Consider the following 22,888-nt stretch of genomic DNA (forward strand, 5'->3'; position numbering starts at 1 on the left):
GTGCACACGTCATGACATGCGCATGCTCAGCGGCAACTTCCGGTCATTTCCAGTCCAAGGAGGCACCGGGGCAGCAAGGAGGTACGCTGCCACCCCACCGGATCATTTTAAATGGCAGCACCGGCAGGGGAAATGTGGCGGGAGGGGTAAGAGCACCCTCCCCCATCCTTAAAGAGATCCCCCCCACCCTCGAACTGGCAGGTGCTGGTTCTGTACACACCATTGTAGGGGACCTTAGAGAAGCCACTATCTGGAAATGGGCCAGTTGCTCTCCCGCTGCTAAATAAAGAGAACCACCACTTTAAAAAGGTATATCTTGGCTCAGTTAGCAGGGGTTATTTTTCTATGCATTACCCTGTGTTTCTACAAAGGCTAAAAGATTTGCCTTCTCTGTTTTATTGTGGATTCTGTGCTGTCATGTGTAGGAGAGGGCATATAAAACATCTGAGACGGCTACCACATTCCCTGACAGATAGCTGTCCAGCCTCTGTTTGAAAGCCTCCAGCAAGGAGGCTGCAAACAGCAAGGGGCAGACTTTTCCATTATCAGACTGGGACTTCCTTCTAATGTTAGGGACTTCCTTCTAATGTCTAGCCAGTGTGGTGTAGTGGTTAGAGTGCTGGACTAGGACCGGGGAGACCCGAGTTCAAATCCCCATTCAGCCATGATACTAGCTGGGTGACTCTGGACCAGTCACTTCTCTCTCAGCCTAACCTACTTCACAGGGTTGTTGTGATGAGAAACCTAAGTACGAGTATGTAGTACACCACTCTGGGCTCCTTGGAGGAAGAGCGGGATATAAATGTAAAAAATAAATAATAATAAATAATAGCTCAAATCTCTTTCTTTGCCAATTCAAACCACTGGCCACACCCTCAGGACAGGAGCAACAGAGAATATGCCCACTCTTTCTTCTGTGTGATAGCCCTTCAGACGTTTGAAGACTGCGATCATCTTTCCCCAGGGATGTAGTTGAAAATTCAGAAGTGCAGGCATTCTCCATGAACCCCCATAGCCACACCCACCCTAACAGCCATATCCCATGGCCACACCCCTCACCTAGATAGATACAGTAATGTGGGGAGGGGGGCAGTGTTCCCTCTAACAGGGATTCCCAGATGTTCTTGGCTACCACTCCCAGCATTCCCAGCTGCAATGGCCTTTGGCTGGGGATTCTGGGAGTTGTAGTCATCAACATCTGGGAATCCCTGTTAGAGGGAACACTGATGGGGGGAGGGGGTTGGGTTACAGGAAGTCAAGGGTCATACAGACTCTAGGGAATGTACTAGAATGATTGCCCTCTGACAGTCCCAGGTTCAATCTCTGGCAGCATCTCCACGAAGGGCTAGGAAAGATTCTTGCCTGAAACCATGGAGAGCCACTGCCAGTCAGTGTGGGCAATACTGAGTTAGATGGACCAAGGGTTGGACTCAGTAAACAGCAGACTTTACTGAGACTCTGGTGGGGGGTGGGTGGGGCGGAGTGCCCTCCCTGCAGCACTATACCACTGTCTCTCTCCCCTTACTCAGTCTTCTCTTCTCCAGGCTAAACGTACACAGCTTCTTCAACAGGTCCTCTTAGGACTTGGTTTCGAGACCCCTCGCCATCTTGCTTGCCTTCCTCTGTCCTAACTTGTTCAATTTTATCAACTCTCTCTCTCCCTTGTCACGGTAGTGTCATCAACAGCAACCCAAGTTCGCCAGTGCGAGATATGTGAATATTGCTCACATATTTCCCCCCTATATGCTTCGTGTAGGATGGCCGAGAATGTAATATCGGTTTCGACGAAGCAGCCTTTCCCGATATCCAGACCGAGACGCAAACGCACACCTGGTTTCTGTCCTTTCTGGGCATCTGTTTACAACTCCAGCCAAGTTGTAGTGCTCAAGAAGCGCCTCTAGAGGGTTTTGTCAGACTGAGACGCAAACGTTGCTGAATGCAAGCGACGGAATGGAAGCGTCTTCCCTCAACCTCATGATAACAGAGTTTATGCACAAACAGCGCTACGCGCATATAATCTTGCGTAAAATCTATCGACTGAATTCCCCAAAAAGATTAGTCAGCGTTCTGCAATTTGCAAGCAACTTACGCTTCTTACTTCTTTAAACATTGTCTATAGCCTCCCTCGTTTATTTCCCCTTATTTTGGAAGTCGATCTATACTACGGTACTTTTAACGAAAAGTTTTACATAGAAATTATTTAAATTAACAGCTTTAAAGGATGCACGCCATAGAGGAAAAATATTTCTAGGCCTTCTGAATATTTCTTACTCAGAAGGGTGTGTGCGTGAAGCTTTGTAAATTGCACTTCTTTTCATATAAATTAATGAAAAAAGAACCCACTTCACACGATGTTAAGCACCCTTAAATTCTCTTTACTACCATTATGAGAAATGTGCAGTGCAGTCGCATACAGGTTTACTCAGATTAAATCCCACGACATTCAAATAGGCCTTGCTTCTAGCCAAGTGTGCTTAGAAGTTATTTTTTAACTGGATCATGCCCAAACGTTTTCTCCTGTTCTGCTGTCCTGAAGATGCTCACATTCAAAAAACAAAGTGGGCGGGATGAGGGGAAACATTACCCAAATATATTAACTTGGAAATAAGCCTTATTAATTTAAATAGAAATTGCTTTTTGAGTAACTCTCCCGAGAATCAGGCTTTAAGTTAGAAGGCTAGAATGACAGCGTTTTCCCTTTCCGAATAATATTTCCAATAAATAAATATCCATTTCAGAAGCACAAGAATGAAATATATTTGCTTTCTTCTACAAGCGATGTATCCTTTTTGTGTCTCCAGAAAAAGTCGCTTCAAAACAAATGTTCGCATAATTTGGAAAGACGGCCTGTCCAAAAAGAGGATTTACGTGTATTTTATGAGAATAACGTGCGAAATAATAATTTTAAAAGGTGTTTGAAAAGCGTGGGTAGAAAACTCTTTTGAACTACAAAAGTTTTCCATAAACTGGCGAAATTCTGCCAAGGAGGCGCTGTGGGGGGGTGGGGATATAAGAACATGATCCAGTTAGGTACTTAGATCAAAGCCACTGAGATCAATATGTGCCAGAAGAATTTAATATTAACTAGATTGTGCTTTGAGTAATGCATTTATTGAGCAATGCAATATTACAGGGGAAAGAGTGATCACCTACATTCAGCAAAAATAGGGTGGGGGATTCTGTGTTGAAGGCGCTCTCAGAGCAGTGTGTACAATGGTGAAAGGGAATTAACTGGCCCTAGTATCCACCCTCAGCAAGTACCTTCAGTGACTGTTGCTGGTATCGTATCTTACGTTTCTTTTTTTGGTTGTGAGCCCTTTGGGGACAGGGATCCCGCTTATTTATTTGTTATGTCTTTGTGTAATAACCCCACCCTGAGCCATTTTTGGAAGGGAGGTATAGACATCGAATAAATAAATAAATAAATAAAAATAAATTAAGAAAGGCTCCTTTTAACAAGTCAACATATCGTACATACATATATTTCTCCTAGCTATTTAGCAAAGGTGAAATGATAAGTTAAGCTAAATTAGAATTTTAAAAACACATTCTCTTAAAAGAATGTTATTTTTGCCCGGTGCAAAAGAATCTCATCATCGCCCCCCGCCGCATGCAATTTTTTTTATGCACATCCGTTGACAGACAGTCTCTCACCCGATGTCAATGAAGGCAGTGAGAAGAAAGGCATTCAGTCGTCGGAGTAATGCTTATTTGATTGTTGTTGATGATAATAAATGATATATCTGTGACTTAACGATGTATTCGTACCAAAATTGTAGTCTTCATGAACTACATGAAGATTTTGTATCAGTATGTATAATTTTCCTATTACAATGCAACTATTTCATATGTTAATTAAAATATAGGAATCAGTGGGGGAAAATAGTGTTACAACTCATTATTTTAATGTGACTTCTAGATATAAATGGAATTAAAAGAATTTGCCGGTCCATTTTTTAAAAAGTAATGTCACCAGAAATCGAACTAATACAGATTTCGAGAATATATTCTCGAAAATTACAATAATGAATTTCAAAGATTGCCTGAGTCGACTTTTTAGTGGGATGGGCGGCATTTTCGAAACAGAGTTGAGGAATTGGAAATGGACACTGACTCAGGCTTTGAAATAAAGTTAACGGGAGTTGAATAGAGTTGCTTTTGTTTATTATATACAATATCATCCTTCTCTCCCCCACCCACTGAATTTTTCAAATGATACTATTATGGGACCGGCTTCCGAGTCATTCCAAAGTGAATCCGTGTAGATAAATGCCTCAAAACTCACTTGCAGAACTAAATTGGATTCGGTAGCGCCTTTTTGCTCCCGGTCTTTAAAAAGTTGCTCTGTTTCTTTTGATCCAAGTTCTACAGATACAAAATTGCAAGTCGTGTGTCGCTTTCCGTAAGTCTGTAAGGGTCCTTGAAAAGTGCGCTCACACACACACACACGATTCTATTCCTCCACTCCTAGTGTGGTTGTGAAGGCAAAACCTAGATCTATATCGAAGCCTGAATTTCGGGGTTGTGTTCCGAAGGTAGCAATCTTATGACTTGGGAACAAGTCCCATTGAAATCAGTGGGGCTTACTTCCGAGCAAACACGCAGAATCTCGGGTTGAAAAGCGCCCACTTGGGCTGGGACCCCCCTCTGTACCTACACTGAAAGTAAACGTCAACTGAAAATTAACGAGACTCGTTTCTCCTACGACAGTTTAGAGCGCTAAACTCCAAAATTTATTCCCTCCGCTGAAGACGGGTTCATTTTGAAACGCGTCCCGTGGGTTTGCAAGCACTTCGCAGAGAGGAGGGGCGGGACAGACAAAGATCGCCTTTCGTGGTGGCGCCTGTTGGGCGCAGCCTCCCAGTTTTGCCACGCCGACCCTCGACTGTTGCTGGAGGAGCCCCTCCTCCTCCTGCATTCAACCAGCCCCGGGCAGGAAGGCTGGGCAGAGACTTTAGGCGCTATAAGGACGGGGCGAGAGGCACTCCCCTCGGAGAAGAAATTCTGGGCGGGGACAGGGCAGGACACCTGCGCTGCGCCGCGCCTGTCTGTCCCGGCCGCCTGGGCTATGAGCTCCGGCGATCTACAGCAGCCCCAGCAAACGCAGCCTGCTCGCCGTTCGCCCGCCAGAAGCCCCTTGGCTCCTTGGCCTCGCAGCAGCAGTGCTCGGGAGGCGCCCGCCATGGCCGTGTATTGTAGCGAGGCCTTCAGCGTCTACCCACAGGCAGCCGCGGCAGCTGCGGGCACGTCGGGGCAGAGACCTTCAGCTGCCACCTACACGCTGGGCGACTACGGGGCGCCGCCGGGCGCTGGTGGTTATTTGTGGGGCATGAGCGGCGCCGGGCCCTACGGCCAGAGCAGCGGCAGCGGAGGTCCCGGGAGCTCGGGCGCGCCTTTCCTGCCCTACGGCTGCCCGCCGCGGGGCGTCGGGGGGCCGCAGCTCTTGGGCGTAGCGGGAGCTGGCTCGGGATCGCCGTCGTCCTCGCCGTCGGAGCTGGGCTGGCTGAGCCTGGCGAGCCAGGAGGAACTGCTGCGCTTGGTGCGCCCGCCTTATTCCTACTCGGCACTTATCGCCATGGCCATCCAGAGCGCGCCGGAGCGCAAGCTGACGCTCAGCCACATCTACCAGTACGTGGCGGAGAACTTCCCCTTCTACAAGCGCAGCAAGGCCGGCTGGCAGAACTCCATCCGCCACAACCTCAGCCTCAACGACTGCTTCCGCAAGGTGCCCCGCGACGAGGACGACCCGGGTGCGTTTTCGGGGAGGGGAGGAGCGGGGGATTTCCTTCTTCTTCCCAAGGCATACGCGGGGAAAGGCAGCTTCTGAGAGTGGGCAAAGGGCTTGGGCCACGAGCGCTCGCGCGGCCTGAGGCTGGCCTGGGGTTGGGTTCCAAGATCTCGCCTTCCCGAAATGGATAACCTCTGGCAGGAGAGGATCTAGGCTGGCTCCTGTCCCTGGTCAGTCCATGATGGACTGACTGGAAAGTAAGACCCCTGCGCTCCCATGCAGGTGGCCCTGGAGGGAGCACTGATGATGGTACAGATTATGAGAAAGTAAACCCTGTTCAGTTTTAGTGGGCGTTGCTTGCACGACTGCCACTGCAATCCTAAACAGGTTTACTCAGAAGTAAGTTCTGTTGATTTCCAACTAGGGGCTACAGTCCTATCCATACACTGCAGTAGATCCTATAAGACTCTTTACTCTCAGCTAAACAGACATAGGAGCATGCTCGTTTTCTTAGGATGAAGTGTGGACCAAGTGAGGAATACTACTTAATCCAGCTTAACCTTTTCTAGTTACTATGGGATCACTCAGGGTGCTTGGCAAAATTGTGTCCTCCCCCCAGCCCCTTATCGGTGAAGTAAGGATTCTAATCCATGGTAGCGAGATAGACGTTATTCTGAAGTAATTAACATAGAGCACAAGAGATCAGAAATCAACTCTGTGTGTGGCATGTATTTAGCTCTGATTCTCCGTGCCTTGGAGCTATGTTCTAGTCTCTGCAATCATTAAGATCACTTGAAAGGCGGGTCTAGGAATGGGGCTGTTCACAAAGTGCACAGTTGCACCTCGTTCTAACCTCCAGTTATTTAATCCACAGTAATGACAATCCTTGGACATGCTGCTAAGTGCTAACTACTGCGAATTAGAATTCCCACCACAAGCACAAAACATGCATGCACATAGTGAATGTGTTAAGCAAGCTGTGTTAAGTGATCTTGAGATATGCTCTTGTGTTTTGGGACTGAGATATAAGGATGCGTATTCAAGACATGAGCTTGTACATTTCATATTCTAGTATCAATGTTCCTATGAGCAATCCTGTCCCTGTGTCTGGATTTTTGTAGCAGCATAAGATGTTATTTATTTATTACAAAGTTTATCCCACTCTCAAGTTGTTGTTTTTTTAAATCCAAAATGGCATGCAGTTCATGTTAAACAAATGGAATATTTCCCATCAGCTCTGGAACTTGAGAAGTAGACTTAAAGGATCTTGATAGAAAAGCAGTCTCTTTCTCAAGTCACCATCATGGCACTGGCCTATAAGGAAAGGCAGGGTGGATTTGATTTAAATCAAACTGATTTAAATCACGATTTAAATCACGATTTAAATCACTAGCAGGGTGGATAAAAATAAAAAAAATCCGATTTAAATCAAAAAAATCGGATTTTTTTGATTTAAATCAGATTTTTTTGATTTAAATCAGATTTTTTTTATTTTTATCCACCCTGCTAGTGATTTAAATCGTGATTTAAATCAGTTTGATTTAAATCAAATCCACCCTGAGGAGAGGATAATCTATGGTACAACACAGAGATGTATTAAAAATCACCTAGTCACCTCTCCTTTACTGAGGTTGTGTTCTTGGATGGAGAATAGGTAGGGCCCATAGGGCCATCCTTCCCTCAGGAATGCCCCACTTTCAGTCTGTAAAGCTCAGCCCCCGCCCTCCAACTCTGGACGTCTTGCATCCTTACAGATTAACTTCTTTCGTCTCAGCCAGTGCTTTTCCAACTATGTTATAGTGAAGTCTGAGATTCCTTAGAAACGTATTGGGATTTCTCCATGGGAAGATCATGATGAGCTCCCCTGAAAGATGCCATTGCCTTCCCAGCATGATCAGTTCCCCCCTAGACTGGAGGGCAATGTTGTTGGATGTATTCTAATATGTAGTACTGTGGCCAAATTTGATGGGGTTTGGGGCAGCAATTTTTAAATTCCAGTTTCTGCCTCATTTAAATCCAAACTGGAGAAAAACTTTCCATCAGAAAGGGTACTTTTATGACCCTTGGCCTTGTCTGCTTGATGTCACAGTGCTTTTTTCTCCCAGTGAGAGAAAAGAGGCTGGGGCAATAACCACAGGAAGGTTAGAAGTAGAGAATATTCAGCGTCCCTCACCCATGCACCCCTTCTGATCTAAAAATCACCCATCACACACACACTTTCACCCCTGTGAGTAGAGCAGACATCAAACATGGCTGCCACTGTGACACCTAGTTTGGCCACCAGTTTTTAATAAGCGAGGCCCAACAGGTCTGTCCATTAACTTGTGTGGAGGGAGGGAGTGTAGACCCCTAGAGCATGACCCCAACTCTCCTGCAGCATGCAAATATTCCTTGGCAATGAAGTCAAGATGAATAATTTGGAAGCATAGAGTAATCCTGTGCCTTAGAAAGAGCAGAGAAACCATGCTAGAGCAGGCCAGAATTCCTGTAGTAGACCAAGGGGTATGTGTCATACTAGAAACTAAGCTAGATGGCTTAAGGAAGTGCTACAGAGAGGACTTCTGTTCTGAGGAATCTTTCTGCCATTGTTGGGTGAGCCAAGGATGGAGATTTGGGTGGGTTGTCTGGTTGAAAGTCATGCTCTCTGCCCTGAAAGTTAGTCCCATGGTTCCGCTATGAGTTACTTAGCAAAGAAGGGAGCTCGTCCACATTCAATGGCACATTCTCATTAACTAGTTATATTTTCCTGGAATGGAATTTGCCATTGAAATGAAGCTTGATAGGCTGTGAATTAAATTAAGATCAGGGATCCCTTCTTCCCTCCCACTCTATTATTAGCATTACGATGTGGAAATGAAGGTCTTTTAAATTTTATTTTAATTGTCGCTATTGTGTGAAAGATCTCTCTGTGTTTCTTTTAAAGTTTTTCCATCTTGCACTTTCCCTTTATTTAAGCCTGCTCAGAATAGAGAAAATGCAAGTTTTTCTTTGAAATAGTGAGGAATATTTTGAAAAATGTGCTGGAGATCTGGGGGGAGAATGACTAGGATGAGAAGGAAAGTCACTGTTCGTGAGAGGAGAGATACTGGGGAAGAAGAAGAAGAAAAAGCAGGAGACTCTTAGTACCACATCCAGGGAGAAGTGCTGATTGAGGTATCAGGGAGACTTGAGGATGCCCCAATTCAAAATGCTTCCTGCCATGGGAAGGTTTCCAGTGCTTGTAGAACATGGAAAATGGTCAATAGATCTCCTCTCCAGATGTCTTCAGCAAGTGTTACAAATGGGAATAGTGCGCAGAGAAGTGTTTCAGCTTCGTAAAATTTAATTTTTGGTGAATGAGTCAGAGATTTTTGGGAGACTTGGAGGCTTAAGGATTTCTAGCCGTTTTTAACAGTTAATGACTCATCTTCCATCTTAAGAAGCAAGCTGCTGGGGTTTTAAGTGATAGGTGGGAAAGTATCATCTTAAAGCAGCCCACATTCATCCATTTAAGGACAAGTGATCTACTCATGACCTTTTGGACATTTAGGGCTGATAAAGAATCTGGATCAGGGCTGTCTGAAGGGGGAAAATTAAGGGAGCAGTTGCTTAGAACGGTGTGCCTATCACAGAACCCTGTTCTGAGCCTGTTTTAGAAGGTAGGTACACACTATAATAGGTACCCATTTCTTATATTAATGCTGTTTCATTCAGGCAACCAGGCCTTGCATTTTGTTGTTGCACTGTTTGCCTTTTGCACACAGGCCTTTCTTACCCACAGGTACAGGAACGTGATGAAAATATTCCCAAATGGAATATTTTCTCTTTTATGGCCTGCTGCCATATTAGGTTTCCCCCTTCAACAATGGAAGATACACTCAGAAAAAGTTTCCTCAGGACTGCATGAATTATGGAGAGGAGAGCTGGTCTTGTGGTAGCAAGCATGACTTGTCCCCATAGCTAAGCAGGGTCTGCCCTGGTTGCATCTGAATGGGAGACTTGATGTGTGAGCACTGCAAGATATTCCCCTCAGGGGATGTAGCCCCTCTGGGAAGAGCATAAGGTTTCAAGTTCCCTCCCTGGCTTCTCCAAGATAGGGCTGGGAGAGCAGAAGGTTTCAAGTGCCCTCCCTGGCTTCTCCAAGATAGGGCTGAGAGAGATTCCTGCCTACATCCTTGGAGAAGCCACTACTAGTCTGTGAAGACAATACTGAGCTAGATAGACCAATGGTCTGACTTAGTATATGGCAGCTCACTATGTTCCTATGTTCTGTTCACATTTGATTTTACTTTCTGTTCCCTTCCCCTCCCCATCACATGCATTTGTATCCAGGCTCCTCCTCCTTGCTCAGATCTATTCCACCCCACCCCCCACAAATCCTCTATTCATTCATTGACTTTCTTTGTTGTTGCACTTTGTGAGGTGGGGTGGGGGGAGGCTTTTATTTATTTATTGATGAAAATCAGCCTGAAAGTTTTTTTTTAAAGAGCTAGCCTGCTGAGTTTCTCTTGTTTCATTATTTAATGTTTTTTGACATTTTGTATTTTACAGCCTCTTTCCCAGTCCCCCTCCCAATCTCAACCCCCAACCCGAGCCCAGCCCTCCCTTCCCCCCTCAGTACTGGTTGGAGGGAGAAGAGGAAAGAAAAGAGAGAAGGAAAGAGAAAGAGGGAGAAAGAAAGCAGAAGGGGAGGGGGGGAGAGGCGAAGGGATACTCACCGTTGCATTAGTTGGTGTGGGTACATCAGAGGGGTTTCTGTTCTAAGAATAGTTCAAGGAAGTTGTGCCAGATTTCTGACCATTTGTCCACTTTATTTACTTTTAAGAGGGCCCATTTTCCATGTGCTGCCAGGTCAAGCAGGTCCTGCACCCAGTCCTCACACCTAGCGGGATTGGAAGATTTCCACTGCCTCAATATTAACCTCTTGGCTACCAGCAAACTCTGCCATAGCCACTGTTTAGAACTGGATTTTAGACCCCAGTCAGATGGGATAAACCTCAACACTGCATGCAGATCCTTCAATGCAAGGGATGAGTCCAACACTAAGTTAATTCACATAATAACCTTCCTCCAGAAACCTTGCACTATGGAACAGTCCCAGAACAGGTGTGCTAAATTGGCATGCGGATTACTGCATCTCCAACAGTTACTATTTGAGGACATTTTTAATCGCTTAAGATGTAGAGAAGTCCAGTAGGCCCTGAAAATACTCTTGTGTCGGATTAGATGCAATTTGAGATCCACTGAGCTGCATTCAGTACTACCTAAGATGTCTTGCCATTGCGCTGGGGACACTTTGTCTGTAAATTCCAGGTTCCATTTGTCCCTAAGTAGCTCTAATCCCGGGTCCATGTCCCCATGCACACAGGCATAGAGGTATTTATGTAGTTTTGGGAGAGAGGACATCTTAATGGCATGCACTAATATAACTGGAGTTGTTGGGGCTGCCAAGGCATCCGTACCAAATTGAGCAGATATGCTATGTTGCAGTTGCATATACTGCCAGGCATTCGCCAGTGGTAGATGGAACTCCTCTTGCAAGAGTGCGAAGGGTTTGTAGTTATCGTCTTCATTAATCAGCTGTGATTAACAGCTGATACCTTTTCCTACCCAATGTTTCCATAAGATTGGCTGTTTGCCTATCAGTACTTGCGGGTTTCCCCACAGTGTCATATCCGCGTGGGCATAGGGATCAAAGCTTAGTTTTCTTGCCAGATCCTTCCAGGCATGTCGGGCTGCTAGTATTGTAGGAGACTGGTAATGGGGGTGCTTAAGGTATCTAGAGCCCAGCGCTTCCCAGCCCTCTAAAGGTTTCAGTTCCGCTAGCTCCACCTGAGGCTCCTGAGCCCATCCTGGTCTTTCCCCTGCCGCGCTAGTTTGCCAATGTTTAGCTTGTACAATTAGAAACATGTTATGATACAATCTAAGATGGTTGAAGCCCTCTTTATCAGCCGCTAGCTGGAGTTTGTTGTAAGCAATCCGAGGCCTGTTATTTCCCCAGAGAAACCTTACCACTCTGTCGATTTCTCTGAAGCATCTTTGAGGGATAAGCAGTGAAAGCCCTCTTAAAGTATAAATACATCTGGGCATAACATTCATCTTTATAGCATTTCTCTTGCCCCACAAACTCAGCAGAAGGTCAGCCCAGCAAAAGGTCTTTGCACTTGGGGGGGGGAGGAGAGCAAGGGCTTGACTGTGTGTGTGTGTGTGTGTGCGTGTGTGTGTGTGCTGCATGTACACCACCTGATCAGGTCTGTTATCTCTCATCCCCATATACTACTGTTAACATGTTCATAGAATATAATTAGAAGTTATGATTAATATTCATGATGATATATTTGACCTAGGTTCTTTATGAATTGTTTTTTTTAAAATCAGATCAAAATTTTAAAATCTGATTACTTTTATTTAAAAATCAAATAATCGATTTTTATCAACCCTGACAGCAAGAGAGACTCTTCTAGCTTTGGCAAAGCTGGAACAATATTGATTCATTATGAGGGGCACTGCAAACTATTTTTGCCATGGGTCCCACAAAAGCTATAGAAGGCTCTGCTCTGGAAGGGAAAGTTGGAAAGAGGGGAGGTTTCATTCACTGACTGATTGATTCGTTCATGTTATTCTCTGTTGGTCTATAAATAGAGAGTTAGGTTGGGATGAGGGGAGGTCAGGTTCAAATCCTTACTTAACCAGAATACTATTGTCACAACTGCAGCCTAATCCCAGGATTTTCTTTTGAGGTCGGGGAAAATTTGAGATAAGGTCTTCATACAGAGAGATTTGTTAAAAAACGGAAAGAGGACAAAATCCAGTACTGTATTTTTCAGCAGAAACGGCACACTAAAGAAAAAAGGCTGAACCAATTTAAGAACTCAGCAGAAACGCCACATCACTGTAAGGAACATCATCATGCATTATTTTTTCAATTATGCTGAAGAACGCTTAAAATTTTACTGCAGCTCTGCATTGCAGCATAAATCATTGGTCCTCATCAGTCTTTACACAATGAAAGGAAATTAAGACATAAATGCAGAACATATCTTTTTTAACACATCACATTGAAGAAATTTCCCATTTCACTTCATAGGGAACCTTCATTTTTGTTTTTGTTTTACCACATCACATTACAAAAGTTATAAACTTTAAATTGCCCTTCAGAGTCTGAATTATTGCTCTCTGAAATAAAAAGGTTTAACAAGGTCTCATCTTAGTTTTCAGGATCATCTGCTTCCTCATAATTTTTGTCCTCTTGTGAAATGTTAATTGCATCTCTTTCAGTGTTTTCAGATTGTATAATTCCAGTTTCTGTGAAACCAGAAATCACTGAAGAAGTTTTAACAGCTTTCCATGCTTCTGAAACCCATTTTGTGACCTCACTGTAGGTTGCTTTGCGCATTTTCCCACTGTCCATGAATGTATGCAGGCCTTTGCTCATCCAATTTCCCCAGTGCTTTCTTATTTCACATTTAAATGCCTTGTGCATGGATAAGTCTACGGGCTGCAAGATTTTGGTCAAATCGCCAGGAATCACAGCTAGTGTAGCCGATACCTTTCTGCATTCATTTTTAACTGAATCCAGTAAATGTGCACACATTGAGTCCATTATTAAAATGCTGCGTGATTGAAAAAAATAGTTCCTTTTCTTTTCCGCCAAATTGTGTGAAGCCATTCAAACATTATGGTTTCGCACATCCACATTTCCTCATTAGCGCAAACAACAACATCCAAAGGAAAATTGCCTTTCGGGATAGTTTTCAGTTTAAACATTTGCATTGGTTTTAGTTTGTCATCATTCGCAGTGTAGGCTAATACGCATGTGAAAGATGTCTTCTCATTTCCAGTTGTCGATATGGAAACTGTTTTTTCTCCTTTTTCATTCACAATCCTATTTGGGGGACAGACAAACACCAGTGGAACTTCATCCATATTTATTATTTGTGATTGCACAAATGTTTGCCGCTCAATAGTGATAAAGTATCTGCTGCTACAAGATCCTTGCTTGTTCTCAACAAAAGGATTATAGCTCATCATTCTGAGGAGGTCTCTGGCATTAGATTGGCATCCGCTCCAAATCCTTGCAATTTATCAGTGGCACCAAAGGTTTGTGTTCTGTATAGAGCTTAAAGGATTCCAGCCCAAAGCGGTACTTTGAGAACCTCTCACATGCCCAAACTGCTGCCAGGCACTCTTTTTTAATTTGGGCATATCGGGTTTCTGCATCTGTGAGCATCCTGGAACAGTAAGCCACTGGTTTCAACTGGTTTCAATAGCGTGACGGTTGACATAATAAAATGCTAGCACTGGAGCCTCTGTTAAAAGTTGAATGGGAGACTAGATGGGTGAGCACTGTAAGATATTCCCCTTAAGGGATGTAGCCACTCTGGGAAGAGCATCTAGGTTCCAAGCTTCCTCCCTGGCATCTCCAGGATAGGACAGAGATATTCCTGCCTGTATCCTTGGAGAAGCTGCTGCCAGTCTGTGTAGACAACACTGAGCTAGATGGAACAATGGTCTGACTCAGTATATGGTAGCTTCCTATGTCCCTATGTCTTTTTCCGATTTCCACCAACAAACGCATCGTTCATCCACCTCAAATTCACGGGCTGCAGCTCTATTTCCAGTCTGCTCTGCTGTTTGCACAACTGTCAGCTTGAAACTAGCAGTGTAACTCTTATGCCATTTGGGCGCCATTTCCCCCCATGAAATTGGTACCTAAAATTTGGCTTGCTCTGGAAATATGTAAACGCTGCATCGATCTAAATGCCACAGGTGGCGATAAACAACTTTTTTAAACCTATGTGCTGTGGTGTTTCTGCAGAAAAATATGATATATGTTGGGTCACTTAGGAGAAGCAACTCCTATCTTCTCTATCCTGTCTGCATCTTGTATGCTGCTGGCTAGGATGGAAACTCATTCTGCCCAAACCATTTTATGCTTCATTCATGAAAATGCATATAGGTAAGGCCTTTACTGGGTTTTCTTGGCAAGAGGCTTTTGGAGTTTGAATAATTCTGTTTTTTAAATTTATCAGCAAGTGTTCATAAGCGGTGAGCTCTTAATTCTGTCCAACATGGGGAAAAGTAAGATTGTCACTCTAGTTTTTTTACCATATTAATTTGACGCCTTCAGTGGTGTCCACACAGATGCTGGTCTTGTGAATGCTCTGACAAGGCTGAACTGTGGTGTAGACAGGGGGTGTGTGGGTTTTTACCCCCTGCAATATTTTCCCAATGAAAATCCACCCCTGCCAGTGCCACAGAAACTGCTGCTTGCCCTCAGATGGAATCTGCTGTTGATGCTATGCATTTTAATGTAATATGTTGTATGGCCTGAATTGTTGAGCAGGCTTGGGTTTTGAGACTTGCCTAACCCCAGCTATCCACCATGATAACAAACCTGAGATCCATGATGTGAGTCTCCATCTGCAAAAGAAACACATTCTGCATCCTAACAGGTGAAACTATTGTGTGGGTGGGGAGTGACTTCATTGCAGAACCCCAGAGAGAACTGTAAATACTGAGGAAGGAAATGATTGCTTTCATTTGTAATAAATATTTTGGCCTCTGATATTCTGTTCTCTGCAGAGCACAGGATAATATCCAGTTCAACTAGTAAGCAGCAGAGGGTAGGGATTGTGCAGAAAGGACCGTGGTTAAGGTTGAATTGGGTAGGAGGGATACTGTATAATAAAAGACCTACACATGCACCAAAATTTATCATCACCTTGTGTTCCCCAAAAGCCACTCCTGAAAGCTGGGAGACTCCGTGGAGTAGCTTCCAATGCAACATGAGCAGCTGCAGTCAAAAGTGAAAATTAGGAAGTAGTACGTGTGTGTAAAACAAAATGTATTATATAACGATGTGTGGGGTTCTTTCAACCCTAGCATTTATGAAGGTCTTGAATTTATTAGTGGAGTTTTGACCATTGATTCATGGAGTAGTGAAACCTGGCTGGTTACAGAATGAGATTTTGCTCCTGAGGTAAAAATGAATTGCAGGAATTGGAGCAAAGGGCTCAAGCCTGAGATTAGTCAGCCCATGCACCTGCTGACCTAAGGTACCTGCTTTACACCCTGGTTAAAATAATGAGGCTGTTCACATGCTTATGCAAAACCGAGCTAAGGGAGCCCAGCCCGTTTTTGCATGCACGTGTGAACGGCCAGGATCGGGCCTGACCTCGGAGGCACCACGGTGGCAAACCCACCTACGGAGTCATCCTTCAAAACAAGGTTAAGGGAGTGAATGCTCCCTTAACCGCATTTTTTTGATCATGTGACAGCCGTGGGGAGGGGGGAATCCCCATAATGCACCGTGCACTCGTGCGGTGCAGTATCGGAGCTCCAGGGGGTGGGGGGTGGGTGAATCACGGCACCCTGACCCTCGGAGCTGCTGGCATCAGCTGGTGCTCGTGTGGGCGGGTGATCCGCCTGCCCAGGGATGGCGGAATGCTCTTCTGCGGGAAAGTGAGCTTCTTTAGGGCTTCCTCCCTGCAAACCCGGTAGCTCTTTCTCATTGCTTGTGAGAAAAGGCTCATTTTTTTAGCATTGCTTGAAGTTGGAGAGAAGAGGAAGCGGGATGGTTTTCTTTCAAATTAACTAACTATATTGGCAGAAAATAAGTGGTTTTATGTTTGCCTAAAAAGAAGTGGGCACTGCCATTGGACTATAAAGTCTCTGAGTACAATGGTAGTGACTACAGGCTCAAAGGTGGTGGAGGAGGAGACGCTTCTGCTGCTGTTGCATGAATGGTGGGCCCAAAACATTTTTCTATTTCTCTTCTCAGCAACATTGTTCTTAGAGAGGATATATATGCTTTTTTCACACCTCAAACAGGTGAAACTTTTGTGTTGGTATCCTGATCCCAGAACAAATATGAGATGCCTGTGGCAATATATAAAATCTATATTGTGGCAATAGTGAAATGCCTGTGGCCATCTATAAAATCTATATTATCTAATAAAAATGAACATCACAATTCACAAACAAAAGCATTACATGATATTAAATTCAAGAGCCATTCAATCTAGGTTTAAATTTATTATCATGTAATATTTTTGTTTGTGAATTGTGATGTTCACGTTTATTAGACGATATAGATTTTATATATTGCCACAGGCATCTCATATTTATTCTGGATCAGGATACCAACACAAAAGCTTCACCTGTTTGAGGAGTGGAAAAAGCCTATCTCTGCTCTCAGAAAAATGTCTGTTAAACAAGGTAACTTTATGAAGATTGCTGCAAGTACAAGCACTGCTCTAAGGAAAGAAGAACTTGGTGAGAAGCTGATCATTATGTCCATTTAAAAAAGACTCTTCATTAGAAGCCAAGGGCCACATGAAGCCGTAGCAACCTGTGCTTCAAACTTTATATGTTGATGTCTGGCAACAGGATACAGTAATCACACTAAGTTTCTTGATGATAACTACTGACAAAACACTTAGGCCATGATTCATCCCTTCCTGTGTAGCTGTCCACACATGGATGGGGATATTTATTGGCTTTGTTTTAATTCTGTTTATCTCACCCTCCTCTAAAAAGAACACACACAGCTGCACACACTACAATACACCCAGCCGTTATGCATAATAGAGGGCTGTACATCCACCTTAAGTGGCGCAGTAGAGGAATGCTTGACTAACAAGCAGAAGGTTGCCAGTTCAAATCCCTGCTGGTATGATTCCCAGACCTATATCGGGCAGCAGCAATATAGGAAGATGCTGAAAGACATCATCTCATATTGCGCGGGAGGACACAGTGGTAAACCCCTCCTGTATTCTACCACAGGGCTCTGTGGGCGCCAGGAGTCGAAATAAACTTGACAGCACACTTTACCTTTACATGTTGATCCAGTAGCCCCATTGCTTTCCAGAACCATGTGTGCTGGTTATTTCACTAGATGGAAGGTAATATAAAAGCCATCTATAGATGAAAACATTTCAGCATGATTGGAGTGAAAAAGCCTTCTGCCACGTATTCAGAGTGCCACATATTTTGCCATATATTCTTCTGCCATGTATTCAGGTTCATCCACCTTCAGAAGTGATTTTTTGTATATTTGAAACTTGTTTTAAATGTTCTTCCTTGTGAGTTTAATTGAATCTCACATTCTCATATGCAAATTATGGCTCTCAGAATTGTATTTAATACTTCAGGTCTGCAACCTTTATCAATAGCTAATCTGGTGGGTCTCAAATTAAGAGTATATGAATTTCCATTTTGGGGGGTTATTTTGGTTGGTGTTAATGTAACAGAGGGTGAAAAATAAAATATTAAATATGCTTTTCCCTTTTGACTGATAAATGTTTATTGCATGGTAATTTTTTAATATTAATATAGAGAACAAAGAGTTTTGGTAATAGACATGCTTTAAGAATTAATTGATCATCAGTGAACTGGTTAAAAAGCAGTTTAAGCAACTGATAATTGCTTGTTTAGCAGACAGACTTTATATTTCGTGAGTTATACCTAATATGCCTTTCTAATTCTTGATTCTAGGGGGAACTGTGGTGGGTGTGTGGGTGTTGCTTTTTTATTGTTTTAATGGTATTCTAAACTAAGTACGCAAGCCTAGGGATTGGGTGGGAAGTGACTGAGATCATACCTAGGGACTATGTGATTCTGCTACAGTATCTGCAGGAAATGTTTTATTCCCCCCACTTAAAAAAACAACAACCCCTTTTCTTGTCATCCTTCAGGAAAGGGGAACTATTGGACTTTGGATCCAAACTGTGAGAAGATGTTTGACAATGGGAATTTCCGTCGCAAACGCAAGAGGCGCTCTGATCCCAGTGTCCCTACAGTGGCCTCTACAGTTTCCTCCTTGGGGACTCTGAAGTCTGAGGAAGGTCACCCCGTCTCATCTGCTTCAGGAAAACCATGTGGCGGGAGTCCCTCCACTGAGCTGGAGCCAATGTCCTCCGTAAGGGAGCATTCGAAAAGCCCCTCTCCGCCTGTGATTGTCTCGCCCACACCCAGCTGCCTCAGCACATTTTTCAGTGGCATGAATTCGCTGAGTAATGGAGGCGGCCGCCTGCCAGGGAGCCTCGGCAGTGAACTGCACCACAGAAACCTCGCTGCTGGGCCACTGAGCGGCAGCAGTTTTACCCCTTCTGGCAGCTCCTCCCAAGAAGCCCCTCCTGCAGAGCAGCTGCAGCGAGTTTCAGGGCCCACTGGGGCCTACTACAGCCCATTTCATCCTGGCAGTGGTAGCCAGACAGGCCAGTACAACCACTTATACAACTTCACAGTCAATAGCCTCATCTATGCGCGGGAGGGCACAGAAGTGTAGGACATTAGGCAGGCAGCCTTGCTCACACAAGACAATAACCAGGCCAAGTTTGTTCGGCATCCAGGAAAACCTCGCCTTTCTTTCCGAAAAGAAACTCCATGCAAGACACCTCTAATTTCCAGAGACAACAGACTTTTGACATTTGATGGATGAAACTGCATGGTACAACCAGAACTTCAGTATTTCTGAAGTACTGCACGCATGCCACCAGGTTCTGCAATGGAGGGTTATCTCAATTTGAGTGTTTTCAAAGTTCACAGTGTTTAAATGAAATCTAAATTTTCAAAAAAATAGACAGAAAAAGGACCAAATAGAAAAGTAGCTGGAAATACATTACTTGTTGGATTGGAGGGGGAGGAAGGAGGCTTGGTTTTTTTAAAGCCTCTGTTTACAAGTAAAAGAAATGGATGAAGAAATTTTTACCAAGTGCCTTGAACAATATAAAAAAATTAGGTGCCTTTGCCAATAATGATTATTGAGGCTTCTGTTCAGGAGTGTAGGGAGCACTTGGGCAGCCAGAGGACATAGTCCTGCTGGCAGCAACCCTGCCCCCTGTGACTGTCAATGCCCCCTACATCCGATGTTAGATGCAGGGGGTGTGGCCATTACCAGGGATGGGGCCAGTGGGCCCCTGCCGAGCTCCCCTAGTCAGTATTTCATTGAATTGCTGACTGGGAGCTCCTTTCCCTAATTCCTTGACTGGCCTTATCCTGGGTACTGGCCACACCCCCTCTATCTGATGTCAGATGCAGGGGGTGTGGCCACTGCCCGGAAGAGGGTCCATTTGGACTTTCTCCCATCCTCCCCAGTCAACACTGGCTGGTTGGGCTTCCCCCACCACCAGCCCAGCCAGCATTTCAGTTAAACACTGGCAAGGGGAGGGATGTGTCTTACGCGCCCAGCCAGTGAGCACTACATTTGCCAGCTAGGTATGGGAGGAGGTGCCTTGGCGGCTGGGACAGTCGTCTTCCCTTGCTCAATAGTCCCTATGCCTCTGCTTCTAGACCAGGCCTGGCGGGCACTTGTTGACTCCCGGCAGGCACCAAACATAGGCGGCTTATTGAGCCCCTGGTGGGCTGGCAAACATGGTTGTAGGCCTGTATTTGGCTTATTTGTTGTGCAGGCCTTTCCTAGACCAAAAGTGTGGGAGTGCTCTAGTCTGTCTGACAAAGGCACTGTGCACTTTTGTGGGACTCTATGCAGCCTCAGCATTTGTTCTACACTGAAGTCACGACTCCAAGTGCACTTCTATGGAAGCAAGTTTTATTGAAATTTGTGGGCTTGGAGTGAATAGAAAAGACATGTGGTAGAACCTTCTCTAAACTGAACTACTTTAGAATGCAAATTCAATCATATATTTGAATCTCTACCAGAACATATAGAAAACCAGCTTTTTCTAGCGAAAGTTTCTGCTGTACTACTTTTTCTATATGGAGGTGTCTGTTTTATGGGTGAGCATTCAAACATGCAATTCTGCATTTGTGTTCTAGAGCAGTGCAGTCTTGGAAGGGCTGTTTGATCAGGTAGATGAGCCCTTGCTTCCAGGTGGTATGTAAACTCCTAGGTGCCAAGGATCAGGGACTCGGTTTTTTGAGCAATCATTTTACTTACGCTTAGAACCAAAGACATGCAGTTTTAGTCTTCCAGTTTTAGCAGGAAAGCAAACACCTTTGGTATTTTTTATACAAATAGTACCCTGGTGTGTAATATGTTACTCTAAACTTGTTTTTACATGAGTCTTTATTTGTAAATTATGATTTTGGAACTGTACTTATTTATAATGCTTTCGTAAAGTTTTATGTTTGTTTTTTCTTTGGTAGTATATTAAGAAAATCTGGAAATGTTGGGAATAAAAATTTCAAAGTTGTTACATTTTTAAAAAAATCTTTACCTTCCATTGTTTTTCTTTTGCAACTAATGATAACAGCTTTGGATTGTATGCATTCAGAAAAAACAGTATTGATTCATTAATATACCTTTCTGTTGGAGTTTTAGAGCACCAACCACTGGGAAGTTATTGAATAGTTCATGCACAGTTCATTTCAGTGGAGCTTGTGCAGGAGAATGTCCTGGTGAATTGTGTTCTTCTACCATCACTCCAGTTCAGCAAACTGCTTTAGACCTGGAAGGTTGATATGTTTTCAGAGCTTCACTACTGACCACAAGCTCACCATTCATTTCAATGGAGGAAATAGGAAATAGAGCTCATTCCTTTTGTATGTCCAGATCCGTTCCTTCCATTGGCGTGAATAAAGTGTGAAAACAAGATCTTAGGAGACACAGAGAAACCCCTGGATCAAGCTGATTGTGGCTTCCAGAGTGGTTTTTTTTTTTTTTTTTTTTTTGAAAGCAGGATCAATCTGTATTTGGGTACAAGTGAACTTGAGGGCTGAAACTAAATTCTCACCCTTCCAGATGAACAGGGTTTTGGAAAAGAGTCAGTTTCTTGCCTCTGATGACTGTCGATGCTATGATTGGGAAGTCTCACCCATGGGACGATTGATATTAGTAGGCCTGCATATATGTAAAAGGCTAGCTTGGATCCAAACAGGAGTGCAACCTATTCTGTGCCCAAGGGGGTTTGGGGTTTAATTCTTAAAAAGCAGGGCCTCCCATGTCACATAGCAAATCAGATTTGACATTAGCACAACGCTAAAACATTTTGATACAGCATGCAGGATGAGTGTGCTGTTCAAAGACAGAAGTCAGAAATCTCACTGCGTGTACCCAAGTCAATCATGCCTAAGTGGCTCTTTGGATCCCAGCCACTATTAATCTTTCTGCTTTTTATTTAGGAGATTTCCTATCCTGCTCTTTTGGTCCCAGAATGGCTCACACTGCATTTTTTAAAATGACAGAAGTCAATTAAAAAGTACAATATAGAGCAGTGAAGCAGCTAAATAAGCTAGCATTATGTATGAACACAGTCAGAAGGCTTAAGAAGATCTATGAATGCCCAGACAAACAGAAAAGGTTTCCAGCTGGTATGGAAAGGACATCGAACTCTGTGTCAGGCAAATCTCTAGGGAGAAGATTTCAAAGTTGGGGTGGCCCAGCTGAAGAGCCTTCTCGTGGTCCCTCAACTCTGAAGGTGGTGAGTCCCAGAAAAGGGCCTCTGAGGATGATCGTGCTGTAGCTTGGTGGGTTGATATTGGAGAAGGTGGTCCTGATAGGCACACAAAAACTGTCCTGTGGATCAGAATAGAGATATGCCTTGTCCTTCTCCTGTTTTCACAGGAGAAACAAATATTTAATATGACGGAGTTTATCCTGACACCTTCTGAGCTAGAAATGCTCTTCAGTGAAAAGTAAAATTCTAAATGTGTTTGACTAGATATAAATCAAATGTTAAAAACTATTCATTGGAGCAGAAAAACCACTCACTGGAGCAAGATCTCCCCCAGCAAAGATGTGACGTTGAAAAATTTCCTATGATTTGTTTTTCCATGAAAAATTTTCAATTTCTAAAAATTCAGTTTCATAAAATGCATTAGTAACAATGAATGAATGGCAATGCAATACAAGGCCAGCGTGGCAATTTCAAAGTTGTAATTAGTGTTTTTCAGGTGATTATCCCTAGGAAGTGTGTGGGAGTGTGCATTTATATTTTACTGATTTGTAAACACAAAAGTAATACAGTGTTTTATTATTTACTTAGTTACTGTATTTTAATTTGTGTATTTCTATAACAACCAGCATAAACATCTCTGGGTGGTTTACACAGTATACCAAAATTTAAACACAAAGCCAATACTTTTTTAAAAAATAAAATAAAATAAAATGTATTTAAAATCACCAACAAAGCCAACACATTATTATTAAATATATGTCAAGTTGCATGCTGTAAATAGATTTTGATTGAACTTGGCATCAGGAAAAAATGTATAGTA

General features: G+C 43.7%; 1 protein-coding gene across 1 annotated transcript; it reads left to right on the forward strand.

Annotated features, from left to right (window-relative positions):
* The first annotated feature begins 4,987 nt into the window (after positions 1 to 4,987).
* FOXI3 (forkhead box I3) lies at positions 4,988 to 20,866 on the forward strand. Its single transcript, XM_053263717.1, has 2 exons — positions 4,988 to 5,750; positions 18,406 to 20,866. The coding sequence occupies exons 1-2, from the start codon at positions 5,069 to 5,071 to the stop codon at positions 18,996 to 18,998; spliced, it is 1,275 nt and encodes a 424-aa protein (XP_053119692.1). The 5' UTR covers positions 4,988 to 5,068; the 3' UTR covers positions 18,999 to 20,866.
* Positions 20,867 to 22,888: the final 2,022 nt, after the last annotated feature.

Source organism: Hemicordylus capensis, chromosome 6 (assembly GCF_027244095.1).
Source record: "Hemicordylus capensis ecotype Gifberg chromosome 6, rHemCap1.1.pri, whole genome shotgun sequence".
In the NCBI taxonomy this organism is placed as follows: domain Eukaryota; kingdom Metazoa; phylum Chordata; class Lepidosauria; order Squamata; family Cordylidae; genus Hemicordylus; species Hemicordylus capensis.